The following is a 17,318-nucleotide window of genomic DNA, read 5'->3' as shown; positions in this document are numbered from 1 at the left end:
TCCCCATGGCAACAGAGGAATTTAAGAAATTAGGTCCCTGCTGTGTTGATAGGCTCAGTGGGAAAATCATGACTTAATTTATTGATTTTTAATGATTTTCATCAAGAAAGCACATTTGAACCTTTGTTGTTTGTGCAGACTTTTACTTTTGTCTAAATTATCCTATTCAGGTGTTACATTTCGAGGGTCAAGGCAAGTTCACTGAAATGTCCAATTAGTTTTCAAGCAAAGAACTGGATCTTGATTGAAAACTTGATTGAATATTCACTGCGGCTGGCCTACTTTTAACAGAGCTGACTTTTTACAGGATTCACTAAGTTTCACTGGATAGAAAAGTATACAAGATTTGTCCAGTGCTACCATGAACATCAGACCTTAAATAGCCACTCACTATATCTGAGTAAGACACAGTCATGGTTTGATCAACAAATGCTCAGTGAAAACTGCTGCATTATTTAGTATCTGCTGTAATTACAAGTAAGGACTACGCGTTCAGACTATTATCAACTTAATGACAGTATTATGCACTTTATTTGCATTTGTCTGTGAACGTCAAATTGTTCACCTTTAGTGTCCTCACCCCTTGAAAGCTGTAAACACTGCATACTGTTCAGCGACTGGAAGCCACTGGCAAACAATCCATGCACTCTTTGAGCGGAATTATGAGAAAAGCAGAGCGGCTGTTGCATTTTTTGCAGCAAATTTGCGTCACAACAGGTCTAATCTATTAGATATTCAACGCAGAAATTCACGACTTCGTGATGTGGGTTGCTTTACCTACACTCACGCACACATATGTAACGTTTGGCAACCTGCAGATTAACAGGGCTCAATGAAACGCAGGCTGGGCATAGTTTTTCCCCCCTCCCCGCCTCTGTTCAGGGTATATGCGTGCTCCACCGAAGATCGTGCTCAGTGTCTACCGTGTCCAGCGAAACACGCTGTTCTCCCTTCACAGCCTAAGAGCACACGGTGTGAGTGTAGGCGACTTAATGAGGAGAGACTGAAGATTTTCTTTTAAACCACTGGATGTCATTTCATCTCCTCTTTGTGTGCTGAATAAGAAGTAGCCTCAAATACGTCGTTAAGAGAGAAAGCTTTGAAGCCCCCACAGTTGGGTAAGTATCATGATGTTCTTTCGAGTTATTATCCCCAGTCAGTCATGAGAATGGGAATATTCATTTCTTGACGTATGTGTGTATTTAGTGGATAATCAGCGGTATAATAATAGCTGTAGATTCAAGTGACAAGGGGAAAAAAAGCCCCAACAGAAAACAGTGTCAGTGAAGCTTCAACTGTGCATCATCAAACACTTAAATGGTGCAGTGCACACAGCTGTCTGCGAGAACAGCAGGTGATTTGGAGAATTCGGTGAAAGCTTACTGAGTACACAGTGATTAATCAACCTGCATGCACTGCCACCGATGGATAATTAAACAGGGGTCACGTGCTTGCTAATAATAAATAGCCCGTTCGTTGCCATCATTTGAAGTTTCTCGGTGTTTTGAGCTCAGCTTGATTAAAAGTGTTTGCTTTTCGCTCGGTGATCATTTGTCTTCATCCGCTTGCGCAACTGAAAGCGCAAAAGATCATGGTGTGTTTTTCCACAGTGAAACAGTAACAGAGCGAAGGTCAAAGACTTTAAGAAGAGCCTTACACATTCATATCACTGATATTTGTAGCATCAGAAATGTAAGTTATGTAGATGTGTAACCATTAATCACTGAGATTCAATAAAGGACCTGCCAACAGATGGCACTTGGATTCACCAGGACCTTTGGAGAGAAGGCGGTGTGATTGTACAAAAGGAATGCTTCCTATTAACATCTCTATCGTAGGAAACTTAAACAGGCTTCAAGCCAAACATATGAAATGTTTGGGGGATTTTGTGGATGTTTATGCACACTAATGATTGAGAAATCTTTCATTACACACAGGGGGATCTTTGCTGTGTGTGCAACCTTAATTGGTCGAGGTTTTAGAAAGAAAATGTAGCTTTGCCAGTGCAAAACATGAGTGTGGGCATTTGTATAGTTCCTAGACTAGCTGTGTCAAAAGAAACTGCTGCTCCACTGAATGTCTGTCCTTGTTGAGTGAGTGTTTAAGCCTTTACATCTTCAGCCCTCTCAGCTTTTTTTTTTTCTGTAAGAGAGAAAGGAGGAGTAGTTCAAAGCCATGCTATGGTTCAGTGCACTCAGTGAGAAGTTCACATCACTGAACAAGCATCCTGGCCCTGCTGTCTCTCATTCTGTATCATTTGTAACACTAGACCACATGCCACACACAAGGTTTTTTTCTTTATATTTTTATATCACCAAGTCGTAGTGGCTTCTTCGTCTCCCCAGGATGAAATAGCCAATTTGGTGTATTTACTGAGCTGCCCTTCATCCATAAGTCTGCTGCTTGTATTTTCCATTAGCTTCATGAGTGATCTGTTGTTCCTGCTTACAGGAGTTATATAGTGTCATATAGTGCTCGCACTGTGAAAACACTGCATTTTTTTGCATCATAAAATCATTAACATAATGTCACCAGTGTTTAAGAACGAGTGCTGCTTTAAATAATAATTGGAGTCTGTTTTGAAGACTGTCAGATGAATTCGCTATGCTTACCTAACGGCGACATTTGGAGAGTGGCTCACACATTCATTGTCTTTATCCACTTTTTTAAAAAAAAACAAGGGTATGGGGATTTTTCCCCCCTTTGAAATGCCATTCAAGGAATTGGACTAGTGATTCTTGTAGTTCAAAAAGCTAACAATCATGAATAAGAACAATTAACTGAAAGCAAATTTGATTGGAATTTGGTATACAAATTTGACAAAACTTGATTGACTAGATCTAACTAATAGTCAGATTTATACCACACACATATTAATTTATCTGTTCTGGAGATTTTGTAGGTTTTGTAGGTCTCATATTGATCAAGGAAGAATTTAAGCATAAAAATGTGGAAACTGAGAAGTGGTATTGTTTTACCAATTCTTAATTTGATGCCAGCATCAAGTCTCAAAAAAGGGCATATAGGGCTGTCCCCTACATTTTTCATAGCAGGCTTGTACAAGTCATTTTATGAGTATTTCTTTAAGTTATGAAAGCTACTTTCATCTGCTTCCTTATTCATAAGACGTCACCCCAGCAGGTTGTTCCACATGATGTAAGCCCGAAGGGATTTGTGTCTCCTTCCAGGATTGAACCAGGGACTCTGCGAATGCTGTTATCCACTGCACTTATTTCTTTAAGCTCTAATAACCCTTAACAATAAATATTCCTGGACAGGGCGTATATTACTAATATAGTTGCTAAAATAGGAAATGGTATTTCTACAGTTAAATGCCATGCAAGGTCTTTGACACCAAAATCCATGCAATTAATCCAAGCATTGATATTTTCTAATCTTGATTATTGCCCAGTAGTGTGGTCGGGTGGTACAATGGAACGGATTAAGAAATTGCAAATGTTACAAAATAAGGCAGCAAAAATGATTTGAATGGTTGTGGGCGTAGAACAAATATTGTAAGGATGCATAAATGTCTTAATCGGGTTAATTGTAAAATTTAGATTTCTTTATTCTTTACTTGTATTTATTAGAAATATTATTGTAATTCATTTGTATGAAAATTGTATTTCAGTATAGACAGACCTGAATATGCTACTAGTCAGGCTACAGGAAGGAGATTTTTGTTACCCAAACCAAGAACCAGTTCAATCAAAAGAACAGTTTTGTATAAGGCTATGGAAGAATTGAATTTGTTACCAATGCAGATAAAAGAAGAAACCAGTAAAACTGGATTAAATAATTGGAACTGGATTTGGTCTGACTTTTGACCACTGTTAAAAATGGCAACATGAATTTGAAATATTGTCTGTGCGCTGTGGTAATGATGGTAAATCAATCTTACGTTGTGCAAAGGTTAGGTTATCAATGCTTACCCTGATATGAGACCTTTGCAATGTCAAAATGTAAAGCTGCGTTGCAGCAGCTGATGGGGATCTTAATAAACTAAACTAAACTAAACTAAACTGATTGTTGTTGCACAATACTGGCTTGATATGTAATCTCTAAATCTGTCTTCATTCCAATAGGTCCAAGTGAGAACAGCTACAGTAAATCATCAAAAGAGAAATCACAGTAGGAGGCTGCTATGAAGAAAATGGACAACACAGCCACAGACAGCTGGATTGTGGACAACAATCCTGACTCATCCACAGTGAAAAACTCCTGCCACCCAAACCTGAAGGTAGTCTACTTTCTCCCTCTTACCAAAAACAATCTTAAGTGAGTTAATATTCACAAAAAATTGGCATCATGTATTTTTAATTTCTAAATATTAAAAAAAATCTAATTCTTTTGTTTTCATTCTTAAAAAGTCCATACATCAAACTGGGAGGACCTTCCTTTCTACATTTCTTTTATGAGGCCTGTAATTACACATGAGACCAGCCAACGGAGACGGTGTTGTTTACCAGAGAAAAGTCATATGAACACGTAGAAATCATTTCAGCCAAAAAGGACAAAGGCCCCACATGTTTGTCATTTTCCCAAGTCATCTGACTGGCCTAGAGGGTGCACACAAATCTCTCTCTCTTTCTATCAAGTGGGATCACGTGCGTGTAAAAGACACAGAGTAGATTCATTGGTTGGCGGCACTCATTTATGTGCTTTCATGTGTAAGTAAATGCTACTACTTGAGATAACTCTTCAGCCAGTTTGTGTAAAAACACTTTATCACACTTTTTTCTCTGTGTTGATGAATCTATCAAACACCCACTTAAAATCTGAGTTAAGTGTACGGCATGTAAGCCTTGTTAATGACCATGCGAGGTCTAGTGCAACAGCTCACAGTGCCCTTTGGACTTGGTATTAAGTCGCTGTGAAAAATTTCTTAGACAAAGTTTGTGCTTGTAAAAGAGGTCTGAAAGGAGGTTTTGTGCCTCTTTATTGGATTATGAGGCACACTGAGCAATAATTAAAAAGCTGCTTAGTAAACTGCTTAGGTAACTACAAGAAACAGTTACATGGAATTCCAGTAATGCTGCTTTTTTCCTCTGTGTGTGCTTTCCATTTCTGCATAGTAAAGCTATAACAAACCTCTCAGCTGGTTCTACTGATACAAGCGTTCTGCATACTTTTGATCTGAGCAGTCTCCATGCTTGTTAATCCCAGATTAGGCTTGTCCTACGTGCATGTGTACTATGTCACTTGCAAACACTCTGAATATTCCAGTTGCCGTTGCTACGACATGAAACTCTCGTTTAAATTCTTGTTGAAATGTGTTTCATTTGTCTAGCGATGATTTACAGAGACATGGCCACCAGTGCGAGATTTGGCTTCAGTTTTGTGGAGAAATTTCAGCGCTTGGCCAAATTTCAGGGTTTTTTAAAAAATTGGTGTTAAGATTTTTTATGTGAAGTGTTACCTTTCCTTCAATGTACAAAACAAAAATGTTTCTGTAAGCATATTATCTGTTTTTAACAGAGGTTTTAAGAAATGTTAAATGGTAAAATTTAATGAAAAGAAAATTCCTTCATTTTTAAAATGTACGTTGTACCATATTTATACAGATTTCTTTTTACTATGTTGGTATATATAAGCTCACGGCTGATGGTCAGTTCCTATAGAAAAGTGTTCATGGTGAAAATTGGTTCAGATGTTTTTGCTAAGAAGGAAAAGTCCAGAGTACATTATTTTTCACAGTGTGAAATACAAAGGGAAGCATATGAAATGGAAGTAGTTATGTAAAGTAAAGTAAGTGTGGATTGAGTGCTGTTACTCAAAACTGGATATAGTGACAAAGCAATACGATGTCCTCAATGCCTTCAGTAGAGAAACGAGAGTCTGCCAATTATTAGGGCCGAGGTCATTGTAAGAAAAAGAAACAAGTACACTCGCAGGGCCCTTGGATGTGGATGGTTTCCTCAAGGATCTAGCTTGGGTTTGCAGAACCTTGTGGAGGATTTTTACTGAATGATACACGTCTCTAACGTCATCTAGCAGGGGTACTAAAGAGGAGAATTTACCCAATAGTTGACCTTTGGACTGGAGGAACAATGCAGTTTTCACTGTGGCCATGGATCACTGGGCTGGCACTGTCTCAGGGATATTCGAGCGTGTATGGGAGTTTGTCCAGCTAGTGTGCATGTGTTTTGCGCATTCCTTGTGGTGTCCTGTATGGGGTGTGAATAATGATCCCATTTATGATAATTTTGTCTGTTATGCAATCATTATGGTTTGAAATTTAACTTTAAATTGTATGAAAAACAAAGTGAAAAGAATTTGATATTTCTGGACAAGTAGAAAATAGGTTATATTGACATATTTATTATAATGCATTTATAATGCATTTATAATGCATTTCAGTGAAAATGATGTTTGTTGTTTGGTAGCAGTCTCTTCTGCTTTCACTATTTTAATCCCTTACAGTGCAGGCTATGGTTACCGCTCACCTGTTTCCAATTATGTGTCCAAGGATGTGTCTGTGTCCTTGTGGGATTGGCTTCTCTAATCCTCCCTTTGTGACTGACTGTCAGTGTCCACAGGTGGCTGAGCAAAAGAAGGAGGGAGCTCAATACACTCTCTGGCCCAGCGCATATTGCCAGCTGCCCTTTTATAAAGATGTATCTGAACTGCAAATTCATGTCATACATACACACATGTTTCCTCAAAGAAATGCATTCACGTGCGCTGCTGTAGCTCACTGGGTTCAGCATGCAACCCATATCCCATATGCCCATATAAGGCTATTGCAGAAGCCTGGGTTTGAATCCACTCCCAGCAGTTTACTGTCTGTCTTCCCTCGTTCTTTCTTCTAGCTTTTCTCTCCACTGCTCTGTCATAATAAAGGCTTAAAACCGCTGTAGAAAAGAAATACATTCACTAAGTCTCGTGATAGGTTTAAGGTTAATTAGTGCAGGCTTGTGTTTTTATCTTGTTAGTTGAACTTTGGAAATTAATTTTTATTTTGCAGTTGTAATTGAATCTGTGCCTGAAAATGAAAGAATGAAATTATGAGATGTTTGGACTGCAATCAAAAACAAAAACATCATATATCCATATCAGAGCCAGTCTGCCTGACATTGTAGTGTCTTTTTCTTTTTGTGTCTCTGCAGATGTTCCTTGCAGCCTTGTCCTTTGCTTACTTTGCCAAGGCTTTATCTGGCAGCTACATGAAGAGCACAATTACACAGCTAGAAAGGCGATTTGATATCCCCAGCTATCTGATTGGCATCATAGACGGCAGCTTTGAAATAGGTGAGTTTCCTGAGCTGTTTCTGTACATTTATGTATTTATTGGCTGTATTTGTTTATTCTCTATTTATTGTATTGTTATGATACTAATGCTACAGCAAGAGTGCTTAAAGGAGGCTTAAAGGTAGAGACGGGTGACAAAGCTTATAGTTAGAACTGGATCAGGTGACTCTAAACCATTCCTTAGTTGTGGAATACTGTGAGGCCTTGAGGCAGGAGTATTATGATGGCATGTTAATATTCCCAATACCACTGCATACTTCCATCTCATTTAAGCTTTGAATGGTGCCTTGTTGCATACCTAACTGACTATTGAAGAGTGAAAAATAGTTTTAAGCCACAGTTTGCAGGCGTGGAGTAATGGTTTATGTCGTTACAGACTCGTAGATCAGAATCAGTGCTTATCAAAGATAACACATCATTTGTATGATGTAGTTAGTGAGACTTATCATGATTCATGATTCTGAGCAGTACATTTCATGTTTGATGCCTCTGACTCCTCTCCATCTTCTTTTCTGATCATCTTAACCCTGTAGGGAATTTGCTGGTAATTGCGTTTGTGAGTTATTTTTGTGCCAAGCTCCACCGACCCAAGATCATAGCAATCGGGTGTATTTTGATGTCTTTTGGAACCTTCCTGATCGCCATGCCTCATTTCATCATTGGCCGGTAGGCAAAGCGCAGTGTCTGAATGCATGCATCGCTGTTCACAAATTCCATTCACATATTACTTTGATCTCTGTAGTCTCTGATGTATTTGTGCTTCACATTGTGAATGTCTAACAATACCTGGTGCTTTCTCCCTTCCCTTGTTTAACAGTCAAATTGGTATTTTATACGCAGCTATAAGATCGAAACATCAATTAGATCTTCAGTGAATTCGACCAATAACCTCTCTCCATGTCCGGCAAGCTCACCTGAGTCCCTGTGGGCAGGTGACAGACCCTCTATACTGCCTTCTCGAGGTAAGACAAACAACATTTATGTTGTTTATGACAATTGTTTTAACATGTGATTAAGGTTGGATTTTGTTTTTGCAGATACGGTTCATGCATCATTGCTAGTTCAGAATATGCGTGTTTATGTTTTACTTGTTTGATTGCAAGTCATTTTTGATGATGACTTGTGATAACTTGCACATAACCATGCCATAGTACTAAATGAGTTGGCTATTCATTCTGTTGGCTGTGAAATAAAAATGATACAGTACTTTTTATGAGCTGCTATAGGTACATAAATGCAAAAAAGGGTCATTTTAGCCCATTATAGGGAGGTTTCTAGGCAATGTGATGACATTATATCATATAAAGGCCAGCTTTTGTGGATATATATGCAGATATGAGAAGTTAGAATCATGACATTAAAATGATTTGATGCTTACATACAGCTTTGTAGGTGCATGAGAGCCAAAAATAGGTCCTTTTAGCCTGTTGCTTGGTAGTTTCTAAATGTTGATGTTAATGCTGATAAGAACCTTTAGGGGCCTAAGATTAACCAAGTGTGTGTCCAACTTCTGATAGTGCAGGCAAAGTTGGGGGACAAAGAAACAAACATATAGACAAACAGAGAGAGATTGTGGGCATTATAGTAAGATATGTTGACTTATTGTGATAATAGAATATTTTTCATCAATGTTTTGTTAGTGTAAATCATAATGTATAGTTTCGGCCCATCTGGAGATGGCGAGGTGTTCACAGTTCACACGAGTCTTCCTGTTGTATTGTTCAGGATTCAACCAGTCTTACACATAACAATCACCATGTGGGTCATAATCCAAACTGTGCTCAAGGTCAAGCTCAAGGTCATAGTTGTTGTTTTATGGCCAGTAACCTGCGAACTGAGATGGATCATGAGCTGCATAAGGCTCTGTATCACTGACATTCTGACTGCTGTTTTTAAACTGCAGGCTGTGAAAAAGAGTCCAGTGTTTCCATGTGGATCTATGTCCTGCTGGGAAATATCCTGCGTGGGATTGGAGAGACTCCAGTGCAGCCTTTGGGAATCTCCTATATTGATGACTACGCACAGTCAGATAATGCTGCTCTCTATATTGGTAATCCACCTTTGTTACAGTTGATAGCTTTGGTAGGAATTTTTTTTACTAGACATTTTTTGGAAGGTTATTTTGAAACTAGAAAATTATGTACTACTAAAGATGAGTTAACCTTCTATAGATTTCTGTAATAGGAATATTCTTGTTTCACTCTGCTGTCATGTTAGGGAATATTGGATGTGTTTAAAAGAAATAAAAAAACAAAGTGCTGTTAACAGGTAGAAAAAAAAACAATTTTGTAATGTTGTTTAACTTGCACTTAAACAATAACATACTGCAGAGACTGCACAGGTAGGCGAACACCTGCTTATTACAGATGAGAGCAGGTTCACCCTGAGCTCATGTGACAGATGAAAAGTGGTTCTGGAGAAGCCGTGGAGAACGTTATGCTGACAGTAACATTGTTCAGCATGAGTTTGGTGGTGGGTCAGTGATGATCTGGGGAGGTATATCCATGGAGGGATGCACAGACCTCTACAGGCTACGCAACATAACCATGACTGCCATTAGTCATAAGGATGAAATCCTTGGGCTTACTATCAGACTCTAGTGCAGTCAGTCCTGGGTTCCTCCTGGTGCACAACAATACCCAGCCTCATGTGGTGAGTGTGCAGGCAGTTCCTGGAGGATGAAGGACTTGATACCACTGACTGCCCCCCTCACACACCTGAGCTAAATCCAATTTAAAAAAAATCTAGGAGCTATTATGCTTCGGTTCATCCAATGTTGCCAGGTTGCACCTGGCCGTCTCATTAGGAGCATGCATCAGTATTGTCCTGCAAGCACGTGGAGGCCATACAAACTACTGAGCACCATCATGAGCTGAAATTTTGGCAAAATGAACTAGCCTCCTGCATCATTTTGTCACTCTGAAAATAGCTCTTTTCCATGAAGCAATTTGGCATATTTCTTTTTTGTTAGCCTATTACCTGGTCGGTATCAGTATAGAGATCCAGATTATTTTTCCCCCAATGAGATCTGACATGTTTTCGAAGTGTTCCTTTAATTTTTTGAGCAGTGTATTTGAGCCATTCCTATTATAGGAATAAAATTTGAATTTTTGTTGTATGTAAGCACAACCAAAGCAAAGATGTCAAGTTCAGAGTATGAGGGGAAAGAAAGCTCATTTTGAGAAAATAACCTTTAAAAAAACCTTAATGCATCTTTATTAGAAAACATTAAGTATCATCATACAGCTGCTCCATCATACAACTACCAGTGCCTGACTACAGTTACACTGTTTTTGCCTGTAGTGGCTCTCTTCATTTTCAGTTTTAAGAAGTTTAAGAAGATTTACTAAACTATCTAGTACAGTTTGATTTCTTTTTGTTTATAGGACATAGTGTAATCCATTATGATTAGATGGATCTTGCCACCTGGCTTTTCTTTAAAAATTAGAGTTCTGATATAAGTAGACTGTACTGTACTGAACATTTTTTTTTAATGATACAGAGATGAACCCAACATATATTAGGCTATAAGTAGGTGTTTTTTTTTGTGTGTCTCAGGTTGTGTCCAGACAATATCAATAATTGGTCCTGTCTTTGGGTACCTGCTGGGATCCCTGTGTGCCAAAATCTATGTCGACATTGGATATGTGGACATGGGTGAGTAACAGGTCATCTAACCATCAACTACATCTTTAAGAATTTGAAAAGGTAATCAGTAAAAGTAAAAAGTAATCATTTTTGCTTCAACTCAAGTGCTTAAGGAGCATGTGACTTTAGTAAATACATAATTGTGGTTAATTACAATCATAAAAGAATGAACAGTGCCAATAATGTGCTTCTGTCTTTACAGAGACTATCACCATTACTCCTGGCGATGCCCGCTGGGTGGGCGCGTGGTGGCTGGGCTATCTCATTGCTGGTGCCATCACCCTCATGTCTGCTGTTCCTTTCTGGTTCCTGCCAAAATCACTGCCGATGCCTGTGGAAAAGCATGACACCAACTGCACACCAGAGCAAACCAGATTTATTAAAGATTCCCCAGGCTTGAAGCACAAGTTCAGGCCAGAGGAACCAGCTAATTTACATCTGATGGCCAGTGGTAGGATAGCGATCACAGTGTGCTTTATGAAAGCACTTTAATTTTCCATTTTAACAGTGTTATTAAACTTACTGTATGCAATTAATGGAATCTTAACGGCTTTAAGATCTGTTTTACTGCTATAGTATATATAATACTGTCATTTCTGTCGACAGTAAACACAAATAGAAGTTTATTTCTTCTTGTCAATGTGAGAAAATCAAAATAGTTTTAATGATACATCAAAATAAAAGGCTGAGGTTACTTCAAGAAGTGAAAATCACTCATTTAAACATCCTTTCACAGAATTCGTCCCCACATTGAAGAGTCTCCTTGGAAATCCTGTGTACACCATCTACTTATGTGTGACCATTGTTCAGTTCAACTCTCTCATTGGTATGGTCACCTACAAACCCAAATACATTGAGCAACACTACGGCCAGTCAGCTTCAAAAGCCAATTTTCTCATGGGTGAGCAAGATATTTTACTAATTTATAATGTTTACCTCGTTTGGATTATTTTGTTCTTTTATCTTTGTAAGTGAGATCTTTGTAGAGCTAAAAGCTTGCTTAGAACCACTGCTGTTTGGCTGAAAAGTACCTATTTAAGGATGCAAAGTGATGTGAGCTGGATGGTCATCATAAGAGTTTCATGAGCTAGCTTTTGATAAATTTTTTATACCCCAACTCCCACTTCCCTCTTAAGTAAATGCTGCAAATTCAAGATGACAACCTGGTTTACCTCAGTCCTTGGGCATTTTGAAATGACAGGCATTGATTTAAAAGCACTTGAGGCAATCAGAGCAATTAACATGTCTCCCTGATGCGAATGGAAACAACGTTGCTCTTTTTGTCCCTTGTAACTGAGTGAGTTAAGAGTACATCGGCTGATGAGAAATACATCCCAGATCCTCTGAACCACCATAACTTATTTTCATCTTTCACAACATGACTTAAGTAAAATATAAATGAGAGTGCTTTGATATACATGAGTGTTCTGACTTTGATCCCTTCTGGCGAGTGATGTTGCTGCCTGATATCGCCTGTTTAAGTTCTTTCTCGATGCTCCATCCATTTAAGGATACGCTGTATTCTGCGTTTTTTCATAGGCATGATCAACATACCTGCAGTGGCCCTTGGGATGTTCTCCGGAGGGGTTGTGATGAAAAAGTACAAGCTGACTATCATGGGAGCAGCTAAATTTGCCTTTGGGACCTCTCTGCTGGGCTACTTTCTGTCACTAATATTCTTTGCCATGGGCTGTGAGAACGCTAAGGTCGCAGGCATCACAGTTTCATATAGTGGGTATGTAATACCTTTGTATATTTTCCTTAGTGGACTTGATAGTCATCAAACCGGGAAGCAGATTCAGAGAAAAAGGGATTGGGGTTTTATTTATTTAATCTGTCACTGTTTTTAATTCCATGCACGGTAATGGCTCGTTTTTCTTGTCTGATCGATGTTTTAAAAGGGCTGACAATCACATGCCTTTTTTTTCATGTCACATGCAGAGTGGGGGGCTTATCTTATCAGGAGCAGTCTCTCATCTCTGTCTGTAATTCGGATTGCTCGTGCACAAGCAGAGAGTGGGATCCAGTGTGTGGAGAGAACGGGATCACCTACGTGTCCCCGTGTTTGGCTGGATGCAACTCCTCCACTGGCTCTGGCAAGAACACGGTCAGACACACACCACTGCCCTCATGAAACTTGCATGTTTTTCAGTAAACGCAGCGTGATATTCAGGCTTGATTCTCAATTTTCATTCATATCATACAGTTGTATGTACCACAGAGTAGCATGTGACATTTCCGTGATTATTTACAGACAGAACAAGTGTTTCCTGCTGTGCCGCAGCTCATTTATCACTGAATTACACCTTGTTTTCTTTTCTGTCAGGTGTTCAACAATTGCAAGTGTCTCGCGGTGGCTAATACCCAACCAGGCAACTTGACAGCCACCCTGGGTCAGTGTCCACACAGGGACAGCTGTGAGAAAGTCTTTCCGTACTTCCTGGCTATGTCTGTCCTCAGTTCCTTCATCATCTCTCTTGGGGGTACACCCGGCTTCATGCTGCTTGTCAGGTCTGTCATATTCTGCTTTTGTGCCACTTTTTGCTGTAATGTTGTTTGTATTGTTCTGAAACATCTCCCTCTAAGAAATACAAATGTCATTCTTTCATTGTCATTCTTTAAGTGTTGCCAGGTCAAAAGTTGAGTCCTGTCTAATACTACAGTGTTGTTTCTAAAGGTGCATTAAACCTGAGCTGAAGTCTCTCGCTCTTGGAATCCACACCTTGGCCACTCGTACCCTTGGTGAGAACCACCTTTGCTGTTCTTGGCATCACTGTCTACTTCATTTAAATTTCAGGCTCACAGACATTTCCCTCAAGCTGACATTCAGCATAATATATATAGTGAGCACAGTTACTGGAATACTGTTTGTTTATAAGGATACACATTTGGAGATCACCAATAAAAATAGCTTTTTATGTTAAATTAACCCAAAGTATTTAGCTTAGTACGGCTAATTATCGATTTAGCAGTATAATTCTTAATATTATAAGTTATTGTAAGGAAGTCTGACTTGTTTAGATTGTAAGCTATGTTCAGGCGAACCGTGATTTGACTTGAAAATCTGACATAACAAGTTACTTTATATGTTGTAACACAGCTGGAATACCTGCCCCTATATACTTTGGAGCCATAATTGATACGACCTGCCTCAAATGGGGATACAAGATGTGTGGAGGAAGAGGAGCTTGCAGAATATATGACACATCAGCTTACAGGTACTTGCAAGATGGCTTTATTTTGACTTTGCATGCAGTTTCTATGGGGATTGGCTATCCTTCAAACTCTTGATTTAGTCACCCTGTAATCAGGTTATGTGCAAGTTATTACGCACAGCCATGAGTTATGGTTGATTTATTTAAAATGCTTAACCCAGTGCAGATCTTAAATGTACAGCTGGAGGCCGAGTGCATTAAAAATAAAACGTGAAGAACAATTGCTAACAACTGTCAGACCGGTGATTATAAACGCTTTCTGGCATTGATTACTTTTTCTTTGTCTCAGCTTCAGACACCAAAACAAGCGCATGCTCATTTTTTTCATCACTAATGATAAAAAGGGATTCAAGTTCAATTCTACCTAAGTAAGGATTAGCATCAGAATTCTATCAGATATTTTCATTACAAAATAATATTGATTCATTCTCCACCACCTCACTGCACCAAACTACTGTTGGGGCTCTACCCATAATTTGAAAACCACTGAACTGCACACTGTCAGCAGTGAACTGATGATGTTAGGCACACTAGGGAAACCATTGGTTAGAGACTGCTGCACAACAAAATTATAGCAACCATGTTTAATGATCTCCTTGCACTTGAAATGGTTGCTTCAGAGATGGAAACAAGGTCCAAGACCACTTCAGTCAGTTTTCATCTTCAGACCGACTTTGGTGAGTCAAGACTACAAAAAAAAGGGCAACAGGATGGATTCAGTCAAGTATCAGTTTGCCACTGAATGGAGTCAAGTTGGCAATGACAAACAATTTGCTTGTTTACTGTGAAAAATCACTGAAAATGACAAACCTGGTTCTGTCTGCATCTACATGTTTTCGTATTACTTTTACAATTTGCTTTTAATGCTTTTTTCAGGGTGGAGTGATTGTACAGGATAGATTTTTAATACATTTAAAAAAAGAAAACTCGGGTGCACTAGTTTAAATTTAGTTAAATCACTCACTTAAATCTTTTAATAAGTGGCTCTACAAAACCTTTTAACTTGACGAGGCCAAGTCCTGTTAACTTCTTGTTAACGATCACGATTGGCTACAACTGGTAGTTTCTTTTTGAACTTCTAACCACAAGTGAGCATTGAGAGTCTGCCCAGAACCTCACAGAATTAAAACAGAAGTTCAGAAATTCCTCCACAAATAGTGATGTAGTTGCTGCGGAACAGCAATTTAACCACAAAGTGGCACAGGCGCTCAGCAACCCTACTTTTATATTTCTGGCTCCCTTCCACAGCATGTCTTTTATCCTGTCTTCCTTCTCTCTCCCCAATTGATCGCGGCAGATGGCTGCCCCTCTCTGCCGGAGGTTTCTTCCTGTTAAAAGGGAGTTTTTCATTCCCACTGTCTCCAAAGTGCTTGCTCGTAGGGGGTCATAGATGGTTGGGTTGTTCTCTTTATGTATTATTGTAGGGTCTACCTTACAATACAAAGTGCCTTAAGGTGACTGTTGGTGCTGTATAAATAAAATTGAATTGAATATAGGAACTAAAGTACAATCACTTGGCAGGCAGTTGAGTCAAGACCCCTACTGAAAAGAAATGCATCGCAGACAAGTATTGTTCACTTGTGATCACAACATGTTGGAAGTGTGTCTGCATTCATGAATTAGGCAGCAGCTCTTTGGAAACCTTCACTCGTCTTTCTGAGACTGATTGCCGTCGGTCCAAATTGAACTGCAATTCTTTGACTGGTTGCTTCCCACCAGGTGACCGGTGCAATCGCTTTGTGACAGAAGGTGGTCATCCTAGACGTTGAGGGTGTTGCCTGAGTAGTAACAACTACTCAGGCCTGAGAGATTGCAGTTTTGGACCAAAGTATTTTGACTGTAATAAATAAAAACAGCAGTAATTTTACCTTTTCTTAATTTCAAGTCCTGTGTTTAGTAGAGAGCTAAGATTGTGGAATTAGAACATCTTCCAAAAGGACTAGAAGAATTAAGCTATTTATACAACTTTGAATGGGAAAAAGTCCAATAGTGACTAACCTGTAGGGATTTGTAGCTTCACTTAGAGCTGCCCTAAAACGTGACGGAGCAGTTTGTACTCTTAACTGTATTGCTTTTGTTTGTTTTTTTGTACAGGATAGTGTACCTGGGTCTGACTTTGGGCTTGAGAACAGTCTCTTTCTTCCTTTGTATTTTGGGATTTGCTCTACTCAAAAGACATATTAAGAAAGAAGAAAAACATGTGCTGACCAATGGGAGTGCAGAGTTGGAAACACTGAGGAAAGAGGAGAACAGCTCTATACATTGTGAGCAGTTTATACTGGCCTTGGACTGCAATCCCGACAGAGAAACTCGCTTGTGAGCCTCAGCGCATCTTCTTGTCTTCTGACTCAGCCCGACGAGCACCTCACCTCACATGTACTGAGGAAGACACACTGTGGACATTTTTCATAGCACACAGAGTATATATATTTGTAAAGGATTTGCGTAGATGTACGGTATCTGAAATTAGTCATTTTATAAACAAAGTCTGATATTTCTGGAGTGTATATGTGTTTGTGTTTTTCATGAATGGAAGACTTTCATAGAAAAAAAAAGATTGTAATTGTGTTGTATTTTCTGTTCTTCATTTTTATGATTAAACTTGATAAAATCAAATTTTGTATTTTAACATTTAAGGTACCTGAATATGATGGTTTAACACACCTGTTTGTTCTGTGCTCGTAGCTTTGCTTTTAGTTCATGCATACACAGGTCTGTCTAGTGTCTCTCACACCTGGTTCACGTTTCTACTTGTGACTGAACAATTGGTCAAGGGGTAGATCAAAGCTTGAGCAACAGGAGTAGCTCATTGAAAGGGTATCTCCTTTCCATACAGGGCGAAACCCATCACTTCCTGTACAGATATAAGGGGAAGTATTAATTCAGTGAGCTAACTGTGCCTTACAGTATGAAATTAAATAGCAAAAATTCTACAGCTGTTTTATTTTTGACGGATAGTGCATGTTGGCTTTCGAAGCACCTTTTCTAGGTGATTATACAATCATCTACTACAAATATCCAACACTGGGCCTCTTGATCACACTGATCAGAGCAACAAGTTCAGGAATTATTATTAATTATTATGAAAGTTTACTATTCGTACTCATATTTATACCATCAAACAGTACAGTATGTCAAGATTAGGTTTGCCCACCTAAAGTCAGTTCAGTTAGAGCCACTAGCTTAAAAGAAGATTATTATTTC

General features: G+C 38.9%; 1 protein-coding gene across 2 annotated transcripts; it reads left to right on the top strand.

Annotated features, from left to right (window-relative positions):
* The first annotated feature begins 697 nt into the window (after window positions 1-697).
* Window positions 698-16,730, top strand: LOC100699467 (solute carrier organic anion transporter family member 1C1). 2 transcript variants are annotated; one of them, XM_003443880.5, is made up of 15 exons: window positions 710-1,118; window positions 4,086-4,240; window positions 7,110-7,251; window positions 7,785-7,917; window positions 8,092-8,213; window positions 9,155-9,301; window positions 10,810-10,908; window positions 11,102-11,350; window positions 11,636-11,800; window positions 12,439-12,634; window positions 12,841-13,006; window positions 13,226-13,410; window positions 13,577-13,641; window positions 14,000-14,117; window positions 16,209-16,730. In XM_003443880.5, exons 2-15 carry the CDS (start codon window positions 4,145-4,147, stop codon window positions 16,432-16,434), a joined length of 2,109 nt encoding a protein of 702 aa, XP_003443928.2. In that variant the 5' UTR covers window positions 710-1,118; window positions 4,086-4,144; the 3' UTR covers window positions 16,435-16,730. The 2 variants fall into 2 exon arrangements, with proteins under 2 accessions (XP_025765148.1, XP_003443928.2); XM_025909363.1 differs by lacking the exon at window positions 16,209-16,730 and having other exon boundaries at window positions 698-1,118; window positions 13,226-13,292.
* Window positions 16,731-17,318: the final 588 nt, after the last annotated feature.

The sequence above is a fragment of the Oreochromis niloticus genome, linkage group LG7 (genome assembly GCF_001858045.2).
Source record: "Oreochromis niloticus isolate F11D_XX linkage group LG7, O_niloticus_UMD_NMBU, whole genome shotgun sequence".
Classification (NCBI taxonomy): Eukaryota; Metazoa; Chordata; class Actinopteri; order Cichliformes; family Cichlidae; genus Oreochromis; species Oreochromis niloticus.
Note: the sequence above shows the minus strand (reverse complement) of the source record. Positions and strands in the feature narration are given on the sequence as shown.